The sequence below is a fragment of the Paralichthys olivaceus genome, chromosome 4, assembly GCF_024713975.1.
Source record: "Paralichthys olivaceus isolate ysfri-2021 chromosome 4, ASM2471397v2, whole genome shotgun sequence".
NCBI lineage: Eukaryota > Metazoa > Chordata > Actinopteri > Pleuronectiformes > Paralichthyidae > Paralichthys > Paralichthys olivaceus.
Genome location: NC_091096.1, coordinates 851,358 through 867,899, shown reverse-complemented (window position 1 = coordinate 867,899; position 16,542 = coordinate 851,358). Strand labels below are relative to the sequence as shown.

General features: G+C 43.1%; 1 protein-coding gene across 1 annotated transcript; it reads right to left on the bottom strand.

Moving 5' to 3' along the window:
* Positions 1-551: 551 nt before the first annotated feature.
* snx2 (sorting nexin 2) lies at positions 552-16,072 on the bottom strand. Its single transcript, XM_069522929.1, has 15 exons — positions 15,813-16,072; positions 13,378-13,477; positions 13,144-13,298; positions 12,633-12,699; positions 11,992-12,035; positions 11,758-11,899; positions 11,450-11,528; positions 10,419-10,494; positions 8,113-8,226; positions 7,619-7,712; positions 7,191-7,396; positions 6,499-6,642; positions 2,322-2,402; positions 2,142-2,213; positions 552-1,770 (listed from the first exon to the last, which is right to left on the bottom strand). Exons 1-15 carry the CDS (start codon positions 15,912-15,914, stop codon positions 1,720-1,722), a joined length of 1,527 nt encoding a protein of 508 aa, XP_069379030.1. The 5' UTR covers positions 15,915-16,072; the 3' UTR covers positions 552-1,719.
* Positions 16,073-16,542: the final 470 nt, after the last annotated feature.

Here is a 16,542-nt window from a genome sequence, read left to right as displayed (position 1 = left end):
TATATATATAGATATAAACATACAGTATATGTGTAACTTTGACCTATAACTAAGATGGAACAATAACTGCTAATGTAAACAGGAAAATAAGTTATTTGGGTTATTATATTGTATTTGTAGTCAATTCAAACACGTATAACATAATAACAGCAGTTCTTCAACAGAATAACTTTACATTTATTACTCCTGTAATACTCCGATACGTTCTTATGTTTCTGTGAGGAAACGAAATAAAACAGACATATTATTTATTATCTGTATTCTACTTTGTGTTCATATGACCAATGAGATCATTTGTTGTAAACACTTGAGGTTCTATCCTTATCGTTAACTGACGGTTCTCAAGGGAACATTTTCACATGAACAGAGAACCACATGGAAACGTCTTCACGTCCTCCTGGTGATACCATGTTGAATAAAAGAATAAAATGTACTAATAGTTGTTCGCCTCCAAGTGTAAAACAGTTGTATACATTATATTATTGAGGTAATAATGACAACATTAATAAACTCTTCGTTTTTTAAATAATGAAAGCCACTCCAGCCGTGGATGAGATACATTCCTTTATTATAATTAAAGTACTCAAACATCTGCTCTGCCACGGAAACGTCACGCCAAACCGAAGATTTAGCATTTCATCATTTTCAAAATAAACAAAAAACAATCAGTAAAAACTTTGCACACCATCAGGAAGCAAGTGATGTGAAATAAAGGAGAATGAAATAGAAAAGGTAGAATCAGCACTGCTACATGATTTCAGATTCAGGAGCAGTGAAGGAGAAAGAAAATCATAAATATTTCCAGTTTTAAAAATCACCTATAATCTGTTGAAATGAAACGAACTCTGAATTCAACAAAAATAAAAATCAGGGGGAGTCTTCACACTCTGATCTCTGGACGGACACACACGGACACACACACACACACACACACACACACTCACTCAAACCTGAAACCACTTCAGCCTCCGTCAAGAGGAAATCCTTCATTTCACTGAACAACATCACAAGTCGACAAAAAGGATCAGACGCAGAATGTTGCCTTCACTCACGATCATACAGCAACACAAACAAAGGCTCTTGTTTTGAAAGGCGCGACAGGAAGCAAGGGGGACCGGTGACAGGAAGTAAGAGACACAAAATAAGAGAGGAATAAAGTCTGTCGTCCTTCATCACCGACTCACATCAGTTTCACAGATCGAGTTCCAAACGCCAAAATAAAGATATTGAGACGTGACGTTTGTTTTCAGGGGTTTAAAGTTCTGATAAAGTTGGAAACGTTGTTTATGTGAAAACAGCTGACTGCAGCGGTGGAGCTGCGTGAGGCGTTCAGGGTCCTGCAGTAAAAGTTCTGTTCACATTCTCGGTTAAAAAAGCGAAGAAATGAGGCAGGAAGTGACGTCATATAAGAATCTGCGTGTGACGAAGCCGGCGCAGTAACTTAATTGTAGTTTTCTGATGAAAATCTACTTTCTCTTACTGACGTCATGAAGAATGAAACCGTGAGTGAGATATTAATATATTAATATTTGAGTTTTGAACTGACGGGACCTGAGCGCAGCACAGGAAACAAGAAGACCAATGAAAGAGGAAATCAAAGAGTTTTGTCTGTTTTGTTTGAAATGTCACTTTGAGCTGCCTCTTCTTCAGGAGGAGGGAGGCCCAGGAGGACAGGTGCATTATGGGTAGTGTAGTTTGACCCGATCCGGTCACGTGACTCTATGAGATGGCTTTGGCCTCGGGTAAGAAGGCCTCCCAGTATTTTATCAGCTGCACCAGAAAAAGAAAAGAAAGTTCACTCCACGTTAATTTGTTAAACATTTTGAAACATTAAACATTAAAGTTCCATGATGAAGGTATGAAGGTATGAAGGTATGAAGGTATGAAGGTATGAAGGTATGAAGGTATGAAGGTACGTGGCTGCCACGATGAAATCATTCATGAATTTAGACCAAAGGTTTCACTATTGAAAACGTGTAGTTAAAATGACGAATGATTGTCTGAGCACCACCATCATAAAAGTGAAATTAAATATAAAAAATTATAATTCGATTAAAGTTACTGTCCATCCTTTGCAAACATTAAAATAATAATTCTGCCATTTTGGTGTTTTTCACTTGAATAGTCTGAATCTTCTTTACCTGTTGTTGTGTCTGAACCAGAGACTCCAGATATTTGATTATGATTGTTTTAAAATCCTTCACTCGCTCTTTCTGTGTAAAAAAAAAGTCAAAGAGACAAGATTCATTTTCAATAAATACGTCAAATACATCGATCCATGAATTGGAATTCATTCATTCATCCCTCTTTATTTTCCTCACCTCAAACCTGCTGACTTCTTTACGGATGGTTTTGGAGATTTGTTCAAAGTCTCTCTCTCCCTGCTGCACCTTCCCCTCCAACTGAAAACACACACACACACACACACACACACACACACACACACACACACACACACACACACACACACACACACACAATTTGTTGTAAATAATTGAAAATGTGATTCAGGAAGTTTTGAGGCTGAAATCGACATGAAGGGAATTTACTGTCTGGATGAACCGGAGGAAAACAAATGTTGGATAATCACCGATCCAACCTTTAATAAATAATGTCAATAAAATACGACTGTACTTTCAGCTGTGACACTGACACTTCCCTCGTATTTGTGTCGATCTCTCAAACATTCAGCTCAAACCAGAACGACAGCGTCAATGAATAATATAAATAAGTATAATATAAAATATACAGATATATAAAATATTTTACAAACACGAGAGGAGACGCTCCAGTCCGTATCACCGATCGTTTGGATCGTGAGCTCAGACTGAATTCAAGTGTAAAACTAGTTAATGTGTATTTGAACGTTAATGAAACACACAGACTGTAAATAAAGATCAACATCATGACAGTGTAATCATCTGGATCGCCCCCTGGTGGCTGGCTGCAGTATAGGTCATGAACCCTGCCTCCTCCATGTTGTGACGTGGACCAAATTAAAAAAAACTAAAAAACTACAGGTCAAATAAACATGACTTGTGATTGGTCGGGTGTGTGTATGGGCGGGACTTCTACTGCACCGACTCTGCAAATGATGTCATCACCACAAGAGGGCAGCGTTCGTGTCTGAGGTATTTAAGCTTCAGTTTTGTGGAGACGCGTCGTCTTTATTTACAGTTTATGGATGAAATTAACATTAATTGTGGCGACACTTGTAGTTAGTAGTTAAATCGAATTAATTGAAGTTATTGATATTTAATGAACTAAAACAACAACCAGCTGATTAGTGATGGAATCTAATTCAAGTCCTGAACTCATCACGTGAAGGAAGAAGACAACCACACTACATGAGCCGTGCAGATGCAAATGAACACTTGGTCTGAGTCGTCACATGAACGGGTTTGTCTCTTGTTGACTTAAAGAAAAAGGTTTTCTCAGAAATGTTCTCAGACTTTTTAAAATTTTATTCTGAAATATATTAAATTTGAAAACTCTGATCAACAACGACAAACGGATTCACGTGACTCTGGTTTGAAGTAAGAAAAAATAAAACATTTATGATCAGGACAGTTTTCTACTCAATTTGAAACAGACGGGGGACGGTGAGATAAAGACAGAGACAGACAGACAGACAGACAGACAGACAGAGAGAGACAGAGACAGACAGAGAGAGAGAGATACAGACAGAGACAGACAGACAGAGAGAGACAGACGGAGAGAGAGAGATACAGACAGAGACAGACAGACAGAGAGAGACAGACGGAGAGATACAGACAGAGACAGAGAGAGACAGACAGAGACAGACAGACAGAGAGACAGACAGAGAGAGACAGAGAGAGAGATACAGACAGAGACAGACAGACAGACAGAGAGAGAGATACAGACAGAGACAGTCAGACAGAGAGAGACAGACGGAGAGATACAGACAGAGACAGAGAGAGACAGACAGACACACAGAGAGAGACACACAGACAGACAGACAGAGAGAGACAGACAGACACACAGAGAGAGACACACAGACAGGCACACAGACAGACAGACACAGACAGACAGACACAGACAGACACACAGAGAGACAGACGGTGAGATACAGACAGAGAGAGACAGACAGAGACAGACAGACACACAGAGAGAGACAGACGGAGAGATACAGACAGAGACAGACAGAGACAGACAGACACACAGAGAGAGACACACAGACAGACACACAGAGAGAGACACACAGACAGACACACAGAGACAGACAGACACACAGAGAGAGACACACAGACAGACACACAGAGACAGACAGACACAGAGAGAGACACAGACAGACACACAGACAGACACACAGAGACAGACAGACACAGACCGGTCCTACCTCCTCTATCTCCTGATGCAGGAAGGCGTGACAGAGAAAAGTGCAACATAAGTTAAAAAGGCTGGAAATAAAAAACTGGGTTCAAACTCTGCTCAGAATGAGACGACACACGAACACAAGCTGTGCGACGTCCTGACGTCTCAGACTGAGGAGGTTTTATATCCGAACATTGAAACTGATGCCGGAGGCAGCTCAGTGTTTAATTAGTGAAATGAAAGAGAAAAGCAGCAGGTCCTCAAAAATATTAGTCTTTCTTGTTCTTTGTGAGAAGAAGAAGAAAGACAGATTTAATTTAACAATAAAATCAAGTGAACTAAAGAATGAAAATGATCCTGAATGATTTATTCTTTAGAAAAACGTCTCAGACAGTGAAACTGGTTTTAACTCTGGCTGTTGTTTCTGTTTTGTGCCCACAGGGGGCGGAGTAGTGCGGTAATCTGACCAGCAGTGATGAACCTCACCACAGAGTAAGAACGTCACCAGGAGATGAGTTTAATTCACTGATCGACTCTGACGTTAAAACACGAAACTTAAATATGTGGATTCTTTTCATCACAAACTGTGAAACCTCATGCTGTTGTCATGGTGATGTCGTGGTGATGTCATAATGATGTCAGGGTGATGTCATGGTGATGTGTGTGTGTCTATAAAGTTTTTAATTGAAACCTTAACAAGGAGGAAATATTCAACAATAAAATAAATAGATGTGACTGATTCTACTTGACGTGAAAATCAAACCGACTGAAGCGTTTCTGTCGGACGTGTTTTTTAGTTTGAAATGAAAACGAATCAGCGTGGGCGGAGTTTTGACTGAAAGTCAGAATTAGTTTCTCGTAAACTAAGGTTCGAGTCGTGTGCAGAGAGTAAATTAAATCCTGAGCCAGAAATAAAAGTTTAAAGTCAAGTTATGCAAACTATTTTTTTTTTAAGAGAATCAAAAGCATCAGAGAGGACGAGTTTAATAAAATCCCTCAGATTATAAAGGTATCTGAGAGTAGGAGTGGAGCCGTCTAATCTCTGGAGTTACTCTGGAACCTGCAGCCGCAACGTGAAGTAAAACTCTTCCCTCTTTTTTTTTTTCACTGCAGAAAAAGCCGCTGTGTGTTTTCTGCTGTTGTCAAAGCGTGAACCAAAAACCCGACTCCTGACAGGCGGCCGAACTCTCGTCTGCCCCAAATAAATGTTGGTTGTAACTCTACTGCGATCTGTCCTCGTCTGCAGCTTCTGACAGCCTCCACCCCCATCTCTCCCCCCGACCTCCCCCCAAAACCCCACATCTGACAGCTCGTCCGCTCCAGCACACAGACCCCCGACCAAGCCTTGTGTGTGTGTGTGTGTGTGTGTGTGTGTGTGTGTGTGTGTGAGTGTGTGTGTGTGTGTGTGTGTGAGTGTTGGACCCTGACAGACAGCGCAGGATGAATTTGTGCGGTGACAGCTTCAACAGACGCTCTAATAAAGTACTTTTCTTTTCTCCTCTCTTCTTGTTTGTCGAGTTCTTGTAAGAAAACAACATTTATACTAAAAAAAAAAAAAAGAAGAACAACAGGAGTTTTCACACGACTGAACAAGGTGCGCTTGTTTTATTGGACTGGACGCACCAGCGGCCGCACACGGAGATGATAACATGATTGTTAACACATTAACCATGTGATGAATAATAACTAGTTGATTCGTTTAGTTTTCTCTCACATTCGGACGTGAACTCTCCAGAAATCTAGAAAACAGTGTGTGGACATGTTGTGTAGTCATGTTGTGTAGACATGTTGTGTAGACATGTTGTGTGGACATGTTGTGTGGACATGTTGTGTAGACATGTTGTGTAGACATGTTGTGTAGTCATGTTGTGTAGTCAGTGTGTGTGATTGTCGACTCGTTCACAACAACAGGAACATGTGGGGACATTCAGGTGAGGGGTGGAGCCTGTAGAGCAGCAGGAGGCGGGACATGGCGTCTAAATTGTGTTGTTGTTGTTTACAGCTCGTCCACACGGCGTCTTGTTGACATGTAGTGAATTCAAATGTGGGTTCATCAGGAGGATGTTGGGTCCTGGTGGAGGTTTGAGTTCTTCTGACGCTCTAGTGGCTGATGTTTATCGATGTTTATCTATTACTGTTCCGCCGCCCCCCCCCTCGTCTCACCTCTTTGATCTCGTCCTTCGCCTGCTGCAGTTTATCTGGTTTGTTGGTGAACTGAAGTTTGGCTTCAGCCTCTCGTTTCTTCTGCAGCAGCATCTGACTGTCCTGCCACTTCTGCCACGTCTTCATCCGGTGGTCGAACACGCCCTGAACACAACACGGACTTTTATAATCAACTCATTCATTCAGCAAATACTTGACAAATAATTGCAGTACTCTACTGTACTCCAGTGTACTGTATTGTACTCCAGAGTACTCTACTGTACTCCAGTGTACTGTCCCACTTCCTGTCTCGTTCGTACCTGGACTCAGGTGTTACGTGTGGAGCAGCGACTCAGTGAAATTAAGAAAAACATGCAAAACACAGGCTTTAAATAAAGATGGACGATATGAGAGCTTCTTAAATGTGAAGCCAAAGCGTCTCAATCGCCCCCTGGTGGCTGGCTGTAGTACCGGTCATTAACCCTCCATGTTAGCAGATGGGACATGAACCAAACTAAAAAAATCTGATTCGTTTCCCAAAAGATGGCGTCTGACATATTTGGCAGCGTTCGTATCAGATTTTTTCATTTTCATTTCTGGAAAGTACTTGATCGTCTTCATAGACAATCAGGACAGTTACTGTCTCACTGTTCTTTGGAGGCTCTGACATTTCCTGACACAGGTTTGAGCCCAAGACGAGGACGTGGTCGTACCTTGACGGCGGTGATGAGGCGGACATAGTCGCCCAGTAGCTCGGAGAAGACGTAGAAGTCTGCGTCAGACTGGTCCTGGTGCAGCTGGTCGATCTTCTCCTCCACCTCAGCGAGCTGGGACAGAGCTCGAGAGAGCGCCGTGTGGTCCTCGCTGTTCCCCAACATGGCTGCCGACTTGGCGAACTGCGCCGTGTTCACAGAGAGCTCTGGAGAACGAGAGGAGACGCTCAAGAGCCCGGAGCAAACATCAGTGACATCACGTGTCTTCACATTAAGAGAAAATGAGATCAAGGTTTTTAAAAACGTTCTAACAACAGAAGAAGAGAAACAAATATTTTCTTTTGTTAAAATCAAACAAAGAAAAAAACGTGACCGAGTTTCTGAAAACTTCACAAACGAGAAACAGAAATGAAAAAAGTTCGTTCTACCTTTTCTGTGACAAACCAGAGACTCCACACTGACGTGAAGTTTCCTCAGCTGAACATCCAGGTTCTCAAAGTGCTGCTGCTTCTCCTCAAACCACTGACACACACACACACACACACACACACACACACACACACACACACACACACACACACATCAGAATCATCTAACGATCATTACGTCTTGATCTGAATTTTCTTCTTAATTCCTTCCTTGTTTCCTTTTCTTGCTTCCTTGCTTCCTTCCTTATTTCCATCAGTTTCCTGACTTCCCTTGTTTCAGTTTTTCTTCTGTCTCCATCTTCTCTTCCTTCATTTTTTATCACTTCCTTCATTTCTAATTTCTTCTTTCCATCCATTCTTTCTTCCTGCATCCCTCCTTTCACTACCTCCTTCATTTCTTCCTCTCTCCTCTCCTTCTCTTCCTGTGCCTCCTTCTGTCGTTCCTTTGCTCTAACATTCCCCTCATCCCTCCATCTCCTCCCTCCTTCACTCACGGCGTCCGACTCGTTCATCTTGATGGTCATCTTGTTGACGGCGTCTGCGGCTTTGTTGACCATTCGGAGGAGTCCGGCGCTGCTCAGAGCCTGAGTGCTGACGGCCCGCGGCAACTGGACCACAAACAAACAACAAACAATGAAACAAACAACAAACAGAGAAACAAACAAACAAATAACAAACAAACAAACAACAAACAAACAAACAACAAACAGAGAAACAATGAAACAAACAACAGAGAAACAAACAAACAGAGAAACAAACAACAAACAGAGAAACAAACAACAAACAATGAAACAAACAAACAACAAACAGAGAAACAAACAGAGAAACAGAAATTAGTTTGGAGCATTGAGCTGAACTTTTGACTTCCTGTACGATGTTTCTATTTAAAAGTCTTCCATCATCTTAAAGGCTGATGGGCTTTTAATTTGAAACATTTGTATTGAATTTAACACAAGTCATTATCATATAACTAATTTGATATTCCCTAAATATTGTTTTTATTTTACTTTATTTCTTACTTTTTATTTTTCAATCAGTTTTTTTTTTTTTTTTAAATTTCGCCTCATTTGAGACACTTGAACTTCCCGTGACAAATAACGGACTCGTGTACTTTCCCTCCCTGGTGCTTCAGTATTTTACTTTTTGAAATCTTTCACATTTTTGTCTCATTTCAAAGTGAATTAATTTTAGATTTTCTCTCTCGCTCAGTTTTTCTTCTTTCACTTCAACGATTCTTCTTCGTTTTGTTAGATTTTCTATTTGTTCTCTTCTCCTCTCTTCTCTGACAGAGCTGTGGTCTTTCCTCTCCTCCTCTGATTGGAATGTCTCCCACGTTTTAGCTCGGAACAGATTTAATGCAGACGTTTTATTTGTCGAGCAACTTTAACCAGCTGCAAAAAAACGCCTGCGAATGCAGCGCGTCACTCTGAGAACAACGAGACGTCCACGTGAAAATTGGCTCATTTTTCTTCATTTTGCCAAAGTTTTTTTTTTCTGGGACGAACGAGGTTTTCCTCTAAAGGCGGCGCAGCCCCCCCCCCCCCCTTCCACACACACACCTCCAGGCTCATTTAGCAGGGGCGGCAGCAGCCGGGGGACGGCTTCGTCCCCGAGGCCCTCGCTGATGGAAGGATGAGGGTAAATGAGCAGAGGCGGGTGGGGGGGGGGGGCTTATAAATAGATTTCAATTGCAGCTTGGTCCCATTTGTACCCCCCCCCTCCTCTGGTTGTGTTTCATTAAGCGGCCGGACGGACCGACATGCTCGGTCAAGCGTCCGAGCGATTCATCTGTTAAATTGGTGACACGAGGCCATTTATTCTGGACCCAACGACTGGCGGGTCCCTCACAACGCAATCCCACTAACACTCAGGAGGGTGACGGCGAGGGGGGGGGGGGACTTTGAGCAGACGAGACGAAATGTTGCAGCCGATTTAGTTTGAGCGGACGATAAAGTGAGGGAACAGGAAATGTTGCAAGCTCTTAAACCCTGAGGCAGTTTTTAGAGGCTCGGCTCGCAGGCGGACGCTCGCTGCTTTGACCTTGTTGGGACATTTCGCTGCTGGTTTGGGAAAAAGAAGAGACGGGAAAACTGAGACAAGAGTTTTTTGCCTTTCTGGAGGAAAGGTCATTTGTTTTCGTCCCGTCGGAGGCTGAACACAGTCGGTTGGTTTGTCTGTGTATCGAACTGTCGAAGGCCTCAGTTAGACTCCATCTAATCTACAGAACAGAACAAACTAAGATTCTGAGTGAACTGGATTTGTTTGGATAAATCTTAGTGGGGGGGGGGCAGTGAATCCAGGTTAAAGAGCATCGGTCGTCAGATCAGTTTCTCCTCCTCAGACGATCTAGTTTGGAGTTTATCTTTTAAAATTTAATAAATTCTCATGATGGTTCAAGACACAAACCAAAAAGATAAAAAATCATAGAGTTTATCAAAATAGAGTCTGAAAGTGACGCCACTGCTGAAGTGTCTGGATCCTGTGTTTTCTGTGATGACCAGCAGAGGGCGACTCCACTGGTTGTCTCTATAGAAAGTTAAACTGACTCATTGTTTGAGGCTCCAGGTGAAAATTTAAGTCCAGAAACTGAACGTGGCTTCGGACAAAGCAGGGACCAAAAACTGTCGTCTGCAGGGTTTGTAGATTTTCTGTTGTGAGTTTGAAACCAACAGTAACAGAGTGATGTCACCTGACAGATCAACTAAACTTTCACCAGCACCAAGGACAAAAGAGAGTTGAACACGTGATCACATCTACAAGTTCACGTTCTCAGAGGGAAACGTGTTGTTGAGTTATTTACATCTGAGCTCTCCAGAAACTGCAGGACGTCCGGATCCTTCAGCAGAACGGGATGTTTCACTGTCCTCATCAGATACCTGAAACACAAGAGTCACAGCACGTCAGAAAGCTTCTCTGGTCCAGAGGAGAGAGAGGGACACACACGAGAAAGTGTGTATTAACATCAAGTACCGAGTCTTAACCTTCATGTCTCGAGGACAGTTCAAGTATAATTAGACTAAAAACCTGACACACGATGAGACTTGAGCTAAGATGCTGAAAGAAGAAGTTAAAGTTAGAGTCTGGAGCAATTTACTGTAAGTTAATGTAAAGTCCTCTGAAGTTGTGGAGACGTGACTGTGTGTGTGTGTGTGTGTGTGTGTGTGTGTGTGTGTGTGTGTGTGTGTGTGTGTGTGTGTGTGTGAGTGTGTGAGTGTGTGAGTGTGTGTGTGTGTGTGTGTGTGTCAGCGTAGAGTTCTGCAGCTCTCAGCTCCATCAGCTGTCACCGGCTGACCTTCCTGTCAATCACACACCATCAGAAAAGGGCAGCAGAATGTCAGACCCACCCACCTCTCTGCTCCTCAGGATTCAACACACACACACACACACACACACACACACACACACACACACACACACACACACACACACACACACACACACACACACACACACACACACACTCACTCACTCACTCACTCACTCACACACACACTCTTACACTCACACACACACACTCTTACACTCACACACACACACACACTCTTACACTCTTACACTCACTCACTCACTCACTCACTCACACACTCACACTCACACACACTCTTACACTCACTCACACACTCACACACACACACACACACACACACACACACACACACACACACACACACACACTTATGAGTGTTTGATAATCATGGATCTAATATTTGTGGTTCGACGTCCTGAACACAGTGATCGTCTGTGTGTCTGTGTGTTTGTGTGTCTGTGTGTTTGTGTGTGTGTGTGTGTGTGTCTGTGTGTGTGTGTCTGTGTGTCTTCTGGAGGTCGTACCTCTCCAGTGCCGACCTCCTCTTCTCCACGAACTCGTTGGACGACTGGTCTTCCTTTCCCACCTTCACCTTGGTCATTCCTGCCGACGAGGAGACGCTCATTAACATAACTGATGAACATAGAGGATGAGGACAGACGCAGCTAATCCACACACACACACACACACACACACACACACACGCACGCACACACGCACACGCACACACACACACACACACACACACACACACACACACACGTATGTTATGAAAACAGATGTTTGTGTCCTCACAGTAGAGGGGGGGGTGGTTGGCAGTGGTTTCACTTACCCACAATGCTTTTCTCTGGTGCAGGAGGCACTATGTATCCTATGTGCAGATACTTCGAGGCCAGTTTACTGTGCAGACCCAGAAAATCACTGAAACGCCTTTTTACTGAAAACTCATCTTGTTTGAACAGAGAGATGGAGGTCTGGAGGGGGGAGGGGGGAGAGAGAGAGAATTTAAATGAGCAAACATTTCTGACATCACGTAACTTAATAGAATAGAAGTAAGAACTCTCACCTTGATCGTCACTTTATACGCCATGTACGCATTCATCCCATCACCTGGAACAAACACAATCACAATAATTTAACCATCAGAACTTTTTCATCTGACTTTTATACTTTTTTTACTTTTCTTTTGTTTCCTTCTTTTTGTTCTTTACCTTCCTTCTCTCTGTGTTGACTCTGTGCAGTAAAACTCAGACATGTCCAATGTTTATTCTGTATTAGTTCTAAATATACACGTGACTGTTACTCCTCTGGACGTGTTCGATTCTTTTAAACATTTGAATATTAACAGATGAGATAATAATTTTCTCAGCCGCTGCTTGCGACACTCGGCTCAGAAACTGGATCGACTGGTTCTTAAGTGTTCAACAGTTTTATTTACCATCCTCCTTTACTGTCCCCTGCTCATATTTACATTCAGGGACTGTCAGTAATGAGACTCCTGCACTCAGCTCAGTGAACATGTTAATAAACCACAATTATTCTCCTGACTTTTGTCTCAAAGAGTCAAGAAGCTAAGAGACGAACGTCTGGTGCTGCTTTTAAACTGAAAATGCAAAAACTTTGATGTAAAACATCACAGACAATTAGTTTATTCTCTTTAGAAACAGCAGCAAGGGCTGATGGGATGTGAAATCAGAGTTTACTCACCAACTTTCTCAGGGTCAGACACTGATATCTGCATATCGAATGAATCGTCGACCTCCTCCTCTTCGATCTGCAGACAACAGGAACAAAACTGTTCTGAGGGTGAAGCAACACGTCAACACTTTTTACAGACTTTATTTCTAACCCACATCTTTCCTGTGCCCTAAACCAAAGTCTCAGTTTTTACATTTTCTGTTCCGAGCACCTGTCAACAAAAGAATGAAGAAAAACCAAAAGGATGAAAGTTACAGTTCATATCAAATAAAGTAAACAACAGTGTAAAAAGGAATAAGAAAATTATTGTTTATTCTGGTATCAAGTAAAAAGTCTCTGAATCTGCCTGAAGCTAAAATCTGCCAAACTAATTATTTAGTTCATTAAATCTCCTTCAAACATTTACCTGAAAGGATCCGATGGAAGAGATAAAACTAGCAGTGTGTGTGTGTGTGTGTGTGTGTGTGTGTGTGTGTGTATGTGTGTGTGTGTGTGTGTGTGTGTGTGTGTGTGTAGTCACCTCATCAAAGGAGGAGTGTGTGAACATGTCATCATGACCGATGCAAGGGGTGATGACGGAGGTCGGGGGGGTGATGGGGGTGATGGCGGGGGACGGACCGTCGGACAACAGGACGTCCCTCTCTGGACTGTCCAACGAAACCTCCTCTGTGGCCTCTGTGACAACACAAACACAGTGTGTTAGTGTGTGTGTCTCTGTGTGTGCGTCTGTGTGTGCATGTGTGTGTGTGTTTACCTGCAAACAGGTCTTCGGGGTCGTCATCAAAGAGTGAATCTTGTTTGGGTCCGTTTGAGTTGGTGCTGATGTCTTCAGCAGGAAGACTGGCTGGTCCTGACTGAACAAAACACACACACAGACACACACCAGCCCATGGGTTTTGTTAAGTGATATTCGATGAGATGGATTTTTATATAAAGAATTCATTATATACAAACATAATCACAACCTCCAGCTCTGTCATCGTAAACATCCTCAGACATTTAAACTCCCGATCCGGTGAAAAAAGAACCACACAAACTGTACAGGTCAGGACGTCATGAAGTAACTGAGCACATGACTTTAATATAAGTTATATATCTAAAGTCATGTGCTCAGGTCAGGTCTGAGCAGGAGGAACGCCTGAGGAACGTCTGAGGAACGTCTGAGGAACCAGGAACCGAAATGTGTTGAACAAGAGCTGAACCAGAAAACAAAGTTTACCAACTATGTTCATGAGCTTTGGGCAGTGAGCGAAAGAGTGAGATCACAGATACAAGCGGCCGTCATGAAGTAACTGAGCACATGACTTTAGATATTTAATATTTAATATATATCTAAAGTCTTGTGCTGATGTTGGTAGTGAACACGTGGTTTAGTTTCTCCAGGTGAATGTTTGAAACTGAAAGCACCTGAACAGACGAACTCCAGGTCTCACTAACAGCTGGAGTCCAGGAGGAGAGAGATTTTCAGCTGAGAGGACAGAAAGACGAGAGGAAGTGAGTGATGATAACGAGGAGCTTCCTCCCTCCTTACTCAGCAAACACACAGAGGTCAGAGGAAACACACACACACACACACACACATACACAGTGTATCCATTCAACCACCATTAAAAAGCTGTTCATATAACATTTTAAATTAAAACAAGTTTGGTTTTGTTTTTATTTATATTGATGGAAATATGAATATGAATTAACTTGACGCTTATCATTTACAGATGCTGAATCTTGTGAAAAATCCAGAAAACTGTGACTGAAACATTTTGAACAGTCGTCACCAGAGTAAAAGAGAGAGCAGCAGGAAGTCATGGAGGGGACATGAGGACACGAGTAGAGGAAATTAATTTGTTCTGGGAACAACAGCAGCAGCAGCTCAGACGACGTCGTCCAACATGATGGAATCAACACAAAGTGACGATGAGAAGATTCAGGACGTCACAGCAGGACTGCACCAGCTGTTCCTAATAAAGTGACACCAGAACTTCAGAGTCCACTGGGTCACTGTCTGTTTAATACGAGTTTATTTAGACATCGCAGCTGATTGGACAAGACGTCTGAAACGAAGACACATTCAGAGGAAACAAGTTCCACCTGGAAACTGTCACGGAACAGTTGGAGATCGAAGGAGCCTCAGATATCAGACCGTTGGTTCTGCATCTTGACGTTTACTTTAACTTGTCATAATGACATTCATGCTGCACAATGTAAATGTAATGAATAAAGACGCCAGCAGCGTTGACATTAGCCTTGTCTTCACTTTTCAAGTCCGTCTTCCACCAGGAACTGAAACTTTACTGTCAAAACAAGTAAAAACCGCTCGCTTCGGTTTTTTTTCCTGGAAGGAAGCAGGAAGTGAGGTCGCAACAACCGAGAAACGTTTTCCAAAGTCAGTTCAAGAAACATTTCACTTCACTTCCTACAGTAACGTCCAGACGATGTCCGGAGAACTGGGTCCGGACATCGTCTGGAGTTTCACTCGCTGCTCAGACGCATTCACAACAACACAGAAACCTCCGGAGTGTTCAGGTGAAGCAGCCGCGTCAGGAAGTATGAATGCTGCTGCAGAGATCACGTGGTTGTGTCTCTTATCAACAGACGCTCTCTTGACGTCTTCGCCGGTGTCTTCTCGTGTGTGTTAGAAACGTCATCAACACTGAACCTGAGTCTGACGGAGAGGTCGCTCTGACTCTGCAGAATCAGGAGGAACCAGGAGGATCTGAGAGAATCAGGAGGAACCAGTGGTCAGTCTGAAAGCAGCGTGTGAAGAAGGTGGATCAGAAAGTGTTGACGTTTCACTCCAGCTGTAATAAAACTGTGACACAAACACGATCATGTTTCACTTTGTGTTTCGAGACGAAACGTGTTGAATGATTCTGTGCGGTTGTTATTTCCCAGCCTGTCCTGAAGGCACCACCCTCACCTGTGTGACTGTCACCTGACGGACAGGGACACGCCCACTCTGCGTCTTACACCGCGAACATGACCCCCCGCGGCTCCCGTAGCTGTGCGGGACACCGTGACTGCGGGTTTGCGGTTTCACGCAACGACAGAGTGGAACTCACGCACCAAACCTCATTCACAAAACAACAGATTTAACGGCTCCGTCGCTCCGCGCTCAGCCGGAGGCTTCACGCCCTGACCGCCTCTCCCCCCTCGGCCTCCCCGTCATCTCCTCCTTCTCCTCCCGCTCACCTCCTCCCGTGCGGCCGCCGGCTCCGGGAACAGGTCCTCGGCCTCCTCCAGCTCCTGGAAGTCGGTGCGCTCCGGTGCAGGCTCCCTGGTGATGTCCGCCATGTTCGCGTGGGTCCTGCGGCGGGTTGTGATGGAAGCTGACGCCGACACACACCCAGACCCTCAGCCGGAAAACAGACGAGTGTGACGGGCAGAGGGAGGAGAGAGGAGCGGGGCGTCCGGAGGGTCACACCGCTGTCATGTGACTGCAGAGACAGCACAGAGGCGAGGACTCACTCCGCCGCTGATTCCTGGGACCGTTTCCTGAAGAGCTGTCACTGAAGAAAAACAAATAAACAAACTCTAATAATAATAATAATAATAATAATAATAATGATACAGCTCATGATGGAACATTCTCTTTACTGATGTCATCATACCACATTTCATTATTCATGCTTGTGTCATTTTCATGCTTAGAAACTTCAGCTGATGTAAATAAATTAAATTACATGTTTTCATTCGTTAAAGCCTTTTAATAATTATAGGGTGAATGTGTAAATTGTAATTATTATGTATAATGTATATAACCATGGAAAACAAAACTATTTGAATAGAATAAAGCAAATTTAATTGGATTAAAAACGTCACGTTAAAATAATAAAAACAAGATTAATGAAACAATTTAATAAACAAATTCAACAAAAGTAAACTAAATCAAACTGAATCGTTTTTTTCGAATGAAATAAAA